The sequence below is a fragment of the Saccopteryx bilineata genome, chromosome 1 (genome assembly GCF_036850765.1).
Source record: "Saccopteryx bilineata isolate mSacBil1 chromosome 1, mSacBil1_pri_phased_curated, whole genome shotgun sequence".
Classification (NCBI taxonomy): Eukaryota; Metazoa; Chordata; class Mammalia; order Chiroptera; family Emballonuridae; genus Saccopteryx; species Saccopteryx bilineata.
This window is the reverse complement of record NC_089490.1, coordinates 186,902,819-186,915,009: the sequence shown is the minus strand read 5'-3', so window position 1 is coordinate 186,915,009 and position 12,191 is coordinate 186,902,819. Positions and strand designations below refer to the sequence as shown.

At 46.5% G+C, this 12,191-nt stretch overlaps 1 protein-coding gene across 1 annotated transcript; it reads left to right on the top strand.

Moving 5' to 3' along the window:
* Nucleotides 1-186: 186 nt before the first annotated feature.
* Nucleotides 187-11,420, top strand: REELD1 (reeler domain containing 1). Its single transcript, XM_066252695.1, is given in 12 exon segments — nucleotides 187-271; nucleotides 274-393; nucleotides 4,317-4,400; nucleotides 4,403-4,539; nucleotides 6,305-6,427; nucleotides 6,429-6,468; nucleotides 9,195-9,405; nucleotides 9,407-9,502; nucleotides 9,981-10,044; nucleotides 10,809-11,115; nucleotides 11,118-11,206; nucleotides 11,208-11,420. Coding segments are annotated over 12 exon segments (1,569 nt in total).
* The last annotated feature ends 771 nt before the right edge of the window (nucleotides 11,421-12,191 follow it).

Genomic DNA, 12,191 nt, shown 5'->3' with positions numbered 1-12,191 from the left:
TAGCCCGGCGTGCTTTTTTGATCTTGACCTTGAGCACCTGCCGTCCGGGGAAGCAGCATGCATGGTATTCCAGGTTCAGAGGCGGTGAGGGACTCAAGGCAGTCATGTGGAAAAAGGCATCATGTCATTTTCTTCAATGGCATCTGGATTGAAGCTGGTGTTTCTTGTGACACAGGAAGGGACAGGATGAGGGTGCCTGCCGCCCTGGTGGGCTGGGTTTGTGTGGCCCTCTGCCTGGCTTCCTGCTCCTCCGCCTTTTCCCATGGAGCTAACCCCTGGCCTGTGAGGACATGCAGCCCAAGCACATCGAAGCCCCACTTCAGAGCCCGGGGACCCACCGTGTCCCCGTGCATGCTGGCAGGTCTTCCTCCTCCCCAGGTGACACGGTGCCAGGTATGTACAAGAGAGGCTTTGAGACACCCTGGGGAGCCTCGGGGCCTTAGTCACAAATTCCAAATCACATTTGTCCCATCAGTACTTTCCTGGGCTAACGTTTGGCTTTAAAACTAAGAGGCAGGCATGAAATGTTTGTCGTGAAAACCACGCAGCTGATCTCCGTACTGATATTTATCTTTATGAGAGAGGAGGGTTAGTATTATTATAAAAAAATTATTCTGTCCTTATTTTAAGAAATAAATGGAGTTATTCTGAACAGACAGCATGTATCTTGTGTATCTATAGGTAAAATAGACTCTTTTTTTCCCATTGTTTAAAACTAAAATTATTTGGGGGTGAGAAATGCATTTCCTGCTGTTTTAGTTCCGGTGCCTGCAGAAGCAGAGAAAGAACCCAAGGGCGGGTGGCTCACTGGGAGGCGATCCCGGAAAGCACCGATGAGGAAGAGTGGAGAGGAAGATGGAAAAGAGGGACAACAATGAGAGGCACCGGGTGGGTCACTACTGTGGGAAACTGAGGCTCAGTTCCAGGGGGAACCCCCGAGAATCCACATGAACCCCCCCCCTCGGGCGTCCCGTCAACCTCTTTCCCCTTCAGAGTCACACCTGCCTTCGTGGATCTAGCTCCCAAGGCGCCAGGTAGAAAGGCAGAGAAGGATGCTATAGGTGCTGACCACGGGGGCTAAGTGTAGACAGATACGTGTCTACGCAGCTCCAGGTGAACTCAAACCCATCAGCAGCGCTTGCTCTGCTCCTCTGATTTTTGCTACCTTTTCTGATAGGAATTAGAAGTGATAAATGAAAATAAAATTTACTTTCTGCATATTGTTTCATCCAATCATTTTGCTCAGTTGGTAAGGACGGGGGAAAACAGTATGTAGGTAAGACAATTGGCCCCCACGGCAGGAACCTACACCTAAAACTGAAATTCAGGCTATTCTAGCAGTTTCCCCAAACACTGTCACATCATGACGCAGCTAGAAAATAGCAGTGTGCATACAACATGCGGGGGCAAAATGCAAGAGTCTGTGCAAGGGCCGAGGCAGCTTCTGGGGGTTCCGGCCCCCAGATGTGCCCAGTGGGGATCCACATGTCGGCACCCGGAGTAGGGGAATGAGACAGTAAGGATCACAACACTGAATCAGGCAGGAAAATCTGCAGAAATGACCCAGTATATGCTGACACTGCATTCTTACAATAGGTGAAGAAACATAATTGGATTGGCATCGGAACTGAGATAACTTACAAAGGGCTGAAGGAAGTCCCTCAGGGATGCAGTGAGAGTCAGTTGTTACTTACTATGTCTCCATCACTGTTCTCCTGCTGGGATCCCACCCTCATCTGTGAGCTCCTTAGTAGTAAGGACCCTGTTGTCCTGCTCAAGAATGTGCTTAGCACAGTGCCTGGTGTTACCTGATAACTAAATATTTGCCCCGATGTTTATTATTAGAAATTCAAATAAAATGATCTGGAAAATAAATAAAATGATATGGAAAATAAAATGATCACAGACACTAAGCTGAGTTTAGTAAGTCCATAAAAGTTATTGACTTGATTTTAGTCACTGTTTAATTAAAAATGAGTGACTAAAATTTTTAAAAATGTTTTAAATAGCTTTAAGACAGTATTCCATGCTTAAAAAATATAAAAGCAGTATAGAGATTAGAAAATAAAAAATAAAAGTTTTCTTTCCTTTGTTCTGAGCACTCAGCTTGATTCCTTACAGGTAAGCACTGTTGTTTCTTGTTCATTTCCCCAGAAATTTTCCATGCACATTAATTAGCATGTGTACGTGTGATATCTCTGATGAAGCTAACCTTACGAATGTTAAAGCATTCTGTTCAACATCTGTATTTTTTACCTGACAGTCATGCCGTCATCTTTTACTGCATACATTAGCTCATTTTCAAAGAATTCACGGCAGTTGGTTTTCTAGAGGTAGGTCATGAGATAGATTTGACTCACTTCCTATTGCTGGATGTTTACTTTTTCAAGCTTTTGGCATTAGAAACCATTCTTTTGATGTCCTTATACTTTCGCTTATTGCAGAGCCAGGATTCTTCGAGTTGGAAGTGCCGGGAAAGCTGATTAACAAAGACATTCATTTTCTCACTAAGTCTGGAGGCGGAGCTTCTGTGTTTGGTGAAGCCATTCAGTGATATCATCAAGACTCTCAGTTGTGGCCCTGGCCGGTTGGCTCAGCGGTAGAGCATCGGCCTGGCGTGCGGGGGACCCTGGTTCGATTCCCGGCCAGGGCACATAGGAGAAGCGCCCATTTGCTTCTCCACCCGCACCCCCTCCTTCCTCTCTGTCTCTCTCTTCCCCTCCTGCAGCCAAGGCTCCATTGGAGCAAAAATGGCCCGGGCGCTGGGGATGGCTCCTTGGCCTCTGCCCCAGGCGCTAGAGTGGCTCTGGTGGGCAGAGCGTTGCCCCTGGTGGGCGTGCCGGGTGGATCTCGGTCGGGCGCATGTGGGAGTCTGTCTGTCTCTCCCCGTTTCCAGCTTCAGAAAAAAAAAAAAAAAGACTCTCAGTTGTTTCTGTTTTCCTGCTCTGCCATCGATAGCAAGCTGGGGGTCAACTCTTTGTCATTGCCCAGTCTCAGGATGGCTGCCATAGCTGTATGTCTCGCAAGGGTGTCAAAGCTAGAATACAGCGTCTGGGTGGCAGGGGAGATGTCTCAGGAGTTAGCAGCCCTCTCCGCCAACTCGCTGTCTTTGGCCACTAGTCAGGAGGAACTTGCAGCATCAGTTTTAGTCTGAGGACAGGGAGAAGCCTTGCTTTTTTGAAGATGAGAGGTCTCCACTTGCCACTTGAATGTAACATCTGGGTTCTGTTTGCAGAGAATAAGTGGAGAAAGGCTGTGGGTAGTGAACCTCAGTGTTTGCCACATTTATTAATGAAGGAACATCGATTGCTAGATCAAAGAATGTCAATTGCTGCATGGTGTGCGTGCACACATAATTTTTATACATAACACAAACTACCATGTTTAAGTACACAATTAATTGGCATTAAGTACATTCACAGTGTTGTCCAGCCATCACCACCATCCATCTCCAGAACTTTTTCATTATCCCAAACAATCACTCTCCATCCATCTCTCCCCCCCCCCCTTGGTAATCTTGAATCTTTTGGTCTGTATGAATTTACCTGTTTTTGGTACCTTATGTATGTGGAATCATACAACATTTCTCATTTGGGGCCTGGCTTATTTCACTTACTATAATGTTTTCTAGGTGCATCTGCATTGTAGCACGTATCAGTGGCAACTGCCTTTTAAGTATGGGGAATATTATTCGTTTACCCCCTTGCAGAGCTGTCGGGTAGAGAGTCTGGCATTAGTGAATGAGTCCTCTCATTTTTCTATAGTCCGATCAATAGTGGTCATGACTACACATTTTATAATCTGTTTATAAGACACATATAACATAGTATCTGATTTATAATTATTTTTAACATTAATGCTTGAGTTTGTTTTGTTTTCTTTAGTGTCCTTTCATAATTTTGGGTTATCTTTTTATGGATTCACTATAACTCTTTGCATAATTGCCTGTTTTGTATCTTACAAAGACTTCTCTCAGTTTACCATTTGTCCTTTGATTTCTTTCATATTCAGAATTTTAAAAATAAATCCTCTCTTCCTTTATGGCTACTGGATTTGTCTTATTGAGGCAATATTAAAACTCCAATATTAAAAAAATATATTTTTTTATTCTTTCGTATTTCATTTTTATATCTGATCCAGATGGAAATTATTTGGGGTGTAAAATAGCAGCACGAGTTATTTTTTTGTCCCTAATGGACTGCTCATTCTCTGGGGGCTGGCCTGAAGCTTCAGGCTTGTAGTTTTGCAGTGTCCACACGAAGTCACCAAGTCCCTACACCAGTGTGTTCACCTCGAATAGATGTTTTCTGTTGCACTGACCATGAAGAGCAGTTGTGACTTCATGGGATTCCTACTTCAGGCCAGAAGAGCGTCTGATCATCAGATAGCGGGCACCTTCCTTCCTTTCCTCCCCATGCCCAGCTGATGACTTGCTTTAAAGAGGCTGACACAGTCACCCGCTCTGACAAGTTCCAGAAGAGGAACCTATCCTTCAAGTGGAAGGCCCCTGCCTAGCCCATGGGGGACATCAGATTTTTGTAAGAGCAACATGCTGCTTCTTAGTCACTAGCCTTCCACTTTGAAAAGAGGGGCACTTCCCCTCCATGGCATACCTCTGCGGACGCCGTGTCACAGGGACAGGGTCACTGGGGCTGCCCCAACGAGAGAGCCTGCGCAGAGGGTCACTAAACGTTTGCCCACACCACCCGTCTTTACCATTATCTGTGGTCTTGAAGAGTGTGATTTCTCCTCCTCCGTGGGCACGGTGACTCTTGGCCCACCTCTCCCGGAAGTCCTCAGTAGAACCAGAGATCTGTGGTTGGGAGGGTAGAGGGAGATCCAAGAAGGGGAGACACTGAGGCAGACAGAGAGGTGGACACCTTCCTGGGCCCAGAAAAAGCCCCTGAAGTCTCTGTCCCTCGGCTTGTGGCCTGTCAAGTGGGCGTGACAGTGACACACCACTTCACAGAAATGGGCCAATGTAGGCAGAATGTTCAGAAGAGCGCTGCTAACAGGGAGCACTATATAAGCTTCATCATTACTGAAAATGAGACAATTGGCTTTATCAAGAAAGATAACTTGATTGTTGTTTTTGGGAGAGCCTCAGTGGCTTTCCCCCACTACCTCAGAGCTCTCAGAGGTAGTGCCTAAGGTAGTGCCTAAGGGCAGCAGCCTTCCAACCCCGAGCTTCCCCTCTGCACTGGGAACAGGAAGAGGTGCGGGGTGTGGCCCCACTCATGTAGTGTCTCATCTCCACCCCTTCCTGGGGTCCTAACACAGCAAGCGGGACAGCAGGGAGGAGAACTCGTGCCCTGATGATTCTGCCTGTTTGGAAAGGCCACAGCCCAGCTGGCTGCTGTGTGGCCCAGCTTCTGCCATGCCTTTGGCTCTAATCCAGTGCGGGGATGTGCGGTGTGTGAAGTCTTTACACCTGTACTTACCTTGAGTTCTCAAAGCACCTCACTTCTATTTGCAGACTTACCATCCTAGCTGCCAGGTGGGCCTACACAGGAAGTGGTGTAGAAGGCATGATCTCCATTTGGCAGAAGAGGGGGCTAAGTCATGTGATCAGAAGGCTCTCCCAAAGTCACCCCATGCTCTCTCACATCTGGATCCTTCCCACAATAACCTCAACGTGTTTAGGCCTGAACTGTGACTCTTAATTCTCTGGATGGCCTCAACTAATTAATCACATTTTATAACTGCCTTCTGACTATTTATAGCGAGAAAAATGATACTTACCAATAATCCTTACCTCGATGAAATTTTGGGAAGAATAAATAAGATATGTTTATGAAACTGATTTTTAATGAAGAAAGGCATTATGCATTCAACATATTACTTAGAGTATTTATTAATGACTTATCTATAATTTTCAATACAATTACAATAGAATTAATTGTATAGTAGAATTACAGAATTTTCAATTGACGGTGTAATTCAATTAACAATATGCCAATAGTGGCATATGGAACCTTTTGAGTCTAAACAGTTAAAGAAGATGCCCATTAGTCACATTGAGATTTTTAATGACTATAATTATTGATTTATGCTTATCCTCTCCAAATTTTATTATTTGCTATTGGGTTTTTGTTAACTTTTTTTTTTTTTTAGAAAGAATAATGTCATCACCCAAGGGGTAATGAGATCATTTCTCTCTGCTTCTTCCATTCATTCTTTTTCATAGCTATTCATTCTTTTGTTCTTCTTTACCATTTTGTTGGTTCTCTCTTTTCTAGCAGGATGGCCCGAGGTATTACTGTAGGGAAACTAACCCCTCCATTGCTCTGCTTTTTCTCACATTTTATCAGTCGTCCAGTCATATTTCGTTTATGGGGCAAGGATTGAATCATCTGTTGTGTCCCAACAGACACGCAGCAGAGCCCATTCCCATGGCTGCATGGAACCTGGCTCACTGACCCCCCATCCCTGGGCAGAGGCCAGGGGGCATTGAAGGACCTGTCCCAGGTACAGTCTGCCACAGCATACAGCACCTGAGTTGGCACTATTATTTTTATAATGATCTATTTTCCTTTCAAAGTTACTAGTTTCCAGTTTCTGCAACACAAGCAATAACCAGCCACCTTGGCTGACTGTCGCAGTTCTGGGGGACGTGGCAGCACTTCCCTTAGCAGGCGGCCATGGGCACAGTTGCTGTGTTTGTTGCAACGAACACCCTTTGTCCACTCAACCCTACAGATGAAGTTGAGCCCTGGGGTGGAGATTTAGAACTATGCTACGAAACCAAAAAGTGCACCCACCCCCAACTTTACCAATCAGCACAATAGTTCAGCTGTTTTCCTCAAACCCTGAAGCTACACAGGGAGCTTGAAAAGGAAATGATCGTTTCTTCTTCTTTTTTTTTTTAAATAAAAGCTCATCCAGTTCTCACTGTCTGCAGTAGGCAGGTGTCTCTTTGAAGCCTCGACTAGAGAAGGTAACCAGGAATGAGAAACAGTTTACCATGTGACTAAAGCCTATTGGCCCTTGAACTTCTGAAACAAACAAACCAAAACTAAAACCAAAAACATTAACCAGCTAGAGAATGCTTGACCTACCTAAAAATGACCAGTGCTATGGGATTCATTTTCATCATCTATGTCTAGTTAAGTGCTCTGACCGGATGCACTCACAAAAACATCCAGTTACTTGCACAGAAAATCCAGTCTTTAATCCATTCAATCCCACTTTCCTGTATTCTTGGCTAGCATGTTACGTCCAGGACCCGATTCGAATCCCTGACTTCCCTCAGTCGGGCAGCCCAAGGCACAGGGCTAAGCCTGGGCCACCCTCCATACTCTGCCCCTGCCCCAACCCTTCATCTTCTCCCCAGTGCCTGGCGCTGCTCCCCCAACTTCTCCAAGATATTCCTAAAAGCAGAGAAAACATCTCAGCCTGGCCTGAAGAAGACCCTGCGAGCCCACCATGTTTTTGAAGTCTCATGTTTTATTTCATAAATCATGCAAAGGCTGCTTTCTAATGCCAAGCATGTTCTTTCAATATGAATATGAATAAAAGCGAGACTTCAGGAAGGAGCCTCCGGATGGCCCTGCCACCTCTCTGATGGCTGACCACGTGGGGGACCTTGTCTGGGGGGGCGGGGGTTTGACACTCCAGTCTGAACAGCTACAGGGTGAACTCCTTATCACACTGCTCACACTCCTCTCCTTATGGCCCCAGCCTGTTTTCCTGCCTCTTCCTCTACACAAACTCTGGTGTTTCCCAAAGGAAAAAGGAGAGAGAGAGAGAGAGAGAGAGTGTGAGTGTGTGTGTGTTGGGGGAGGTGTCATTCATCTAACAAAGTGCAACAGATTCCTTAACTGCAAGAAGACCTCGGTAGGCCAATACACATTAATTTCACATTGGGAAGATAGCATATTGTATTTACCAAACATTTCCCAGCAGACCGTTGGGACACTTTGGGGTCCTACCTGACCTCATTTGACATGACTTATTTTTATATGTCCACGTTTTGCCTTCTGACATTTCCTCAGACTTGGACTGTTCCTCATGACAATCTATTTATCTTCCAAGGGGCAGTTCAGATATATCCTTTGTGAAACCTTCCCCTATACTACTTGTTGGGTAAGTGTGATTACTTCCTCAGCCCTGGTAGTATGGCTGTCGCCACACTGTAATTGATAAGGTTGGGCCTCCAAGAGTCTCTCCTGGATTTTAGTTGAGAAATGATGACCAACCCGCTCCCCTTCTGCACCTGTTATGATGCCCAGCACATAGTGTGTCTGCAGAGGTTGAATGCATTTAGAGTTCAGGTGGGAGTTTAAAACTGCCACATTCTGTGTGTCTGTGTTAGTCGTCCTCGTTCTTCATTTCCATCACGACGTTTCTGAGTGATGAAGATACTGGAACAGAGTAGCACCTCCACCCCTACTCCCAAAAAGGTTCAACCCAACCCAATTGGAGCCCTGGCCAGAAAAAGTTCTGCCAACACTTTTTGTGAATGCCATCATGGTCATCCTAATCGTCAAGGTGACAGACTCCCCCACATGGTGTAGACCAGAAGGGCTTCTCCTTCATGACTCCCTTTCACCCTCTCAACACCTGCATGCTGAAGGCACTGTTGTTGGTCCCATTTTGCAAATGAAGGCACTGATGCTCTCGGAGGACTTGCCCAAAGCCTGCAGGAATCAGCAGAGCGGAGAACAGAACCCAGACGCTAATTTGACAGCAACACCCGCACCTGCTTCCTGCACCACATGCAGCTGTTTGTGATGCCGGGCTGTCATGGCCGCTGGTCACAGAGGGGAACCTGGACAGTGGAGGGCTCTGCAGGGCTATGATCTTCACAGCAGAGGCTCAAGTCCCTATGACCACCTGGGAAACACTTAGTGTTACTGATATGGCAAGAAAGATCGAGGGCTTTAAAAAAATCTTTGATTTGTGAGACTCCTTTTTCTTTCTTTCTTTCTTTCTTTTTTTTTTTTAGTTAGAAGCAGTTTTTAACAGAGGTGAGAAAAAAAAATGCAGTGGTTTTTATTTTCCATGATTGGTGACTGTCAGGAATGCACAGCCTAGAAGTCCAGGACTTGCTCTAGAAAGACCTAAGAAATGAAATGCTTTGCTGCTGGGTCAGAGCTTATTACTGGTCAGATCTTTTTTGTTAGCGTAGCTGTTGGTGCTAGTCAATGCCAGGAAAATGCTCTCACTCTCCCTGTCTTTGGGACTCTGTTTAGCTCCTGGTCTCCCCATTACTCTTCTGCAGCTGCATGCAGCTACCTCTGCTATGTCTGCTATTGCCTTTGCTGGAGGACACAGCTCAGATCCTGTTCCTGCCAGGACTGGGGTGTCACAGTTTCCTGGGGGTGCAGAGACTGTGTTCCAACCATCCTCAGACACAACTCCTGCAGTCAGCAATGGCCAGCCATCCCGCGGGGACAGCAACCCTAGAACCCTCCCTGGATGTCCGTGGGCTGGAGAGGTTCGTGGCCCTCAGGACATGGTCCACTGAGGGCTTTGCTTCCAGCCCTAGTGCCCACCACAGGTAGTGGGACAGCGGTGGGTCATTCAGTATGGCGGTGGGATGACGCCAAACACTAGGTTGCTAAGGAGATGCAAACCTCTTGGAATCTGACCGAAAAAGATTATAGAAGGGCTACTGGTCAAATGGGCTGGGTACGATAATCACCTGGGGAGAGTATACTCTCTTGGACAGAGTTAGATCTTAGACATGCTGCTATAAATAAAATATAAAGATTTGTTTTATATTTTAGATATATATATATAAACTTATATATGAATATACAGTTATATAAAATAATAAATAAAAACATTCAGTGAGTCCTTTGCTGCCATCCTCACTCAACTCTCCTCTCCAATATCCCCCTCCAGCCATCAATTCCAAACTTGGGTGTTTTTCAAGGAAATCTGATTTAACTAGTATTCACAGCAGTGTTGGAGAAAGTTGCTTTTGATCCAAATACTTAATGACCTTTTCTCAGTACTTCTATTCATCCATTTAGGACTCAGGATGATCCAAGTTTTGATTCATCAGAAAGTTGCCTGCCCTCGGATAAGAATGAACAGGTAACAGCCCACGTTGTGTATGGGAAATGAGATTGGTATTTTGAAACCAGGGTGGGAAGTTCCAGGCTACAAAGTAAGAACTATTAGACAGGTATCCAAAGCTATAGAAAGGGAGGCAAAGGTATAATATACACAGTGTCATTCTACCAACCAATACCCGCCTTTGTCTCTAAAACTATCGGCAATTGTAGAAATTGGTGGTTTTAGTGATTCATTTTCCCACTCAGTTTGGTTAATAATTCCTCTCCGCTTCCTGCCCCCAAACCCTCCTTCATAACATTGGCCTTATAAGACCATGTGTAGTCCTGGAGGTTAGATCAATGGGCAATATTAAATATACATACCCATTCATTTACTATTCCTTTGAAGTCTTAAAAGGAACACAAAACATGGTATCATATTCTTACTCAAATTTATCAGAACCTGCATTAAGATTAAATGGTCCCTCTCTCATGGGCATTAGCATAAAAAGATGTATTCAAAGTTTTTAGCCATTGGAGATAACAATCATCCATATTGGTCCGGAGGCCACCCTAAGCTTATTCTTGTAACTGGTCTCCACGTTCTCTCATCCCCGTCAGTAACAAGCACATATCTATCTCCTTGGGCTTTTCACTCTGAGCTCTTCCAGGATCAGGCACAAGACTGGGCTTTCAGCTGCTGCTTGGAATTCTTTAAAAAACACAGACAGGTTGGCTGCAGAGTTCAATGGCAGCTGGGGTGAAGACCCGGCCCCTTTGACTCAGTCCCCTTTGCTTTTCTAGGATAAAATGGAGACCTCTAACAAGACGGTGACGAGAGCTCCTCTGGACACTGTCCATCTCACCTATCCCCAGTGGCTCTGGCTTTCTGAAGCCCGGGCTGGGAACGGGGCAGGGGCAGCCAGCCTGACACCCGTCTCCCACACCTCTGCCTCTCCCGGGCCACCCACTGCTGCTGGCCAGTCAGATGCACCCAGGCCGGCTGCCAGCTTCTTGTCTCAGTCAAAGCACAAGGAGCCCAGCATGGGGGAGGGAAATGGAGAGGCCAGAGTGGGCTCCCCCAGGAAGACCAACCCAAGGCCTGAGCCTGGGCAAGGAGAGCCAGTGCCCCGTCGGGGATCCAGCTTGGGACTCCTCAACTGGGAATCCTGCTCTGCCTTTCGGCCACTTTGGGCATGGACGCGTGTAGCTGCTGACCTGTGCTACCTGCACACCCAGTATTGCCACCCGTGGCTGGGGATGGCCCTCTGCGAGCCTGTGTGGGATGCTGTTGCCAGGGGCGACGGGGCTGAGACTGTGCCCGTCAGGCGGGCTGGGGAGAACACCTGTGTGTTGGTTGAAGCCGAATACAACTGGATCACTCCCTCTGCCGGGAGCAAGGAAACAGTCCCCTGAGAAGCCTGCCGTCCCAGGCCTCTCCGTGGCCTCCACAGACCCCGTGGAGGGTGTCGGCCAGAACAGAGCTAATGAGAATTAGCTGATGAGCGCGGGGCCGCGGGGCCGCCGGGCTGCTGTCAGCGTGGTGAGTGGAGGAAGCAGTAGAAGGGTACTTTTATCAACAGACGGAGCCCTCCCCGAGCTTTGTTGTTTTAACATCTGTATTTAGCTGTTTTTTCCCCTTCTTTTTGCAATTAGACGTTCTGTTTGAAGACTTAAACCCAGCACAATGAATATTGCATAACCCACTCATTAACTAGACTCCCCTGCGCTCCGAGCTTCCTCCATTGCCTTAAGGAACCCGCAGAAATAGACATGGTGTCCCTCCTCCGCGTACCAGCCTCCTCTCTCTAACTCTTTGAAAAAAAATAATAATAAAAGAGGAATGTTGGGGTTTGCTTCTCTTGCCAGAGAAAGAATGGAGGCCCTGCTTCACAACTCTGCAAACCACCTCCAAAGTTTTCCGTGTCAAAGCTCCAGTTCAGAACTGGCTCTGATTATTGGGCTAGGTGAGTGCAAAGGTATTCAGTGTTCCTGCAAGCGCAGAGGTCTGGCAAATTCACCGTGGAAATCACTGGGAAGTGAAGAGAGTCTGAGAGAGCTTGATTCAACACCTCTGTGGGAAAACATGCACACAACATGAGGCCATAAACACCAGAATGGTTCCGTCAAGGTGTAAGTAGATCTGAGACCTCCCATCCATTTTCAGTGAAGAAAGCCTCCTGCAGT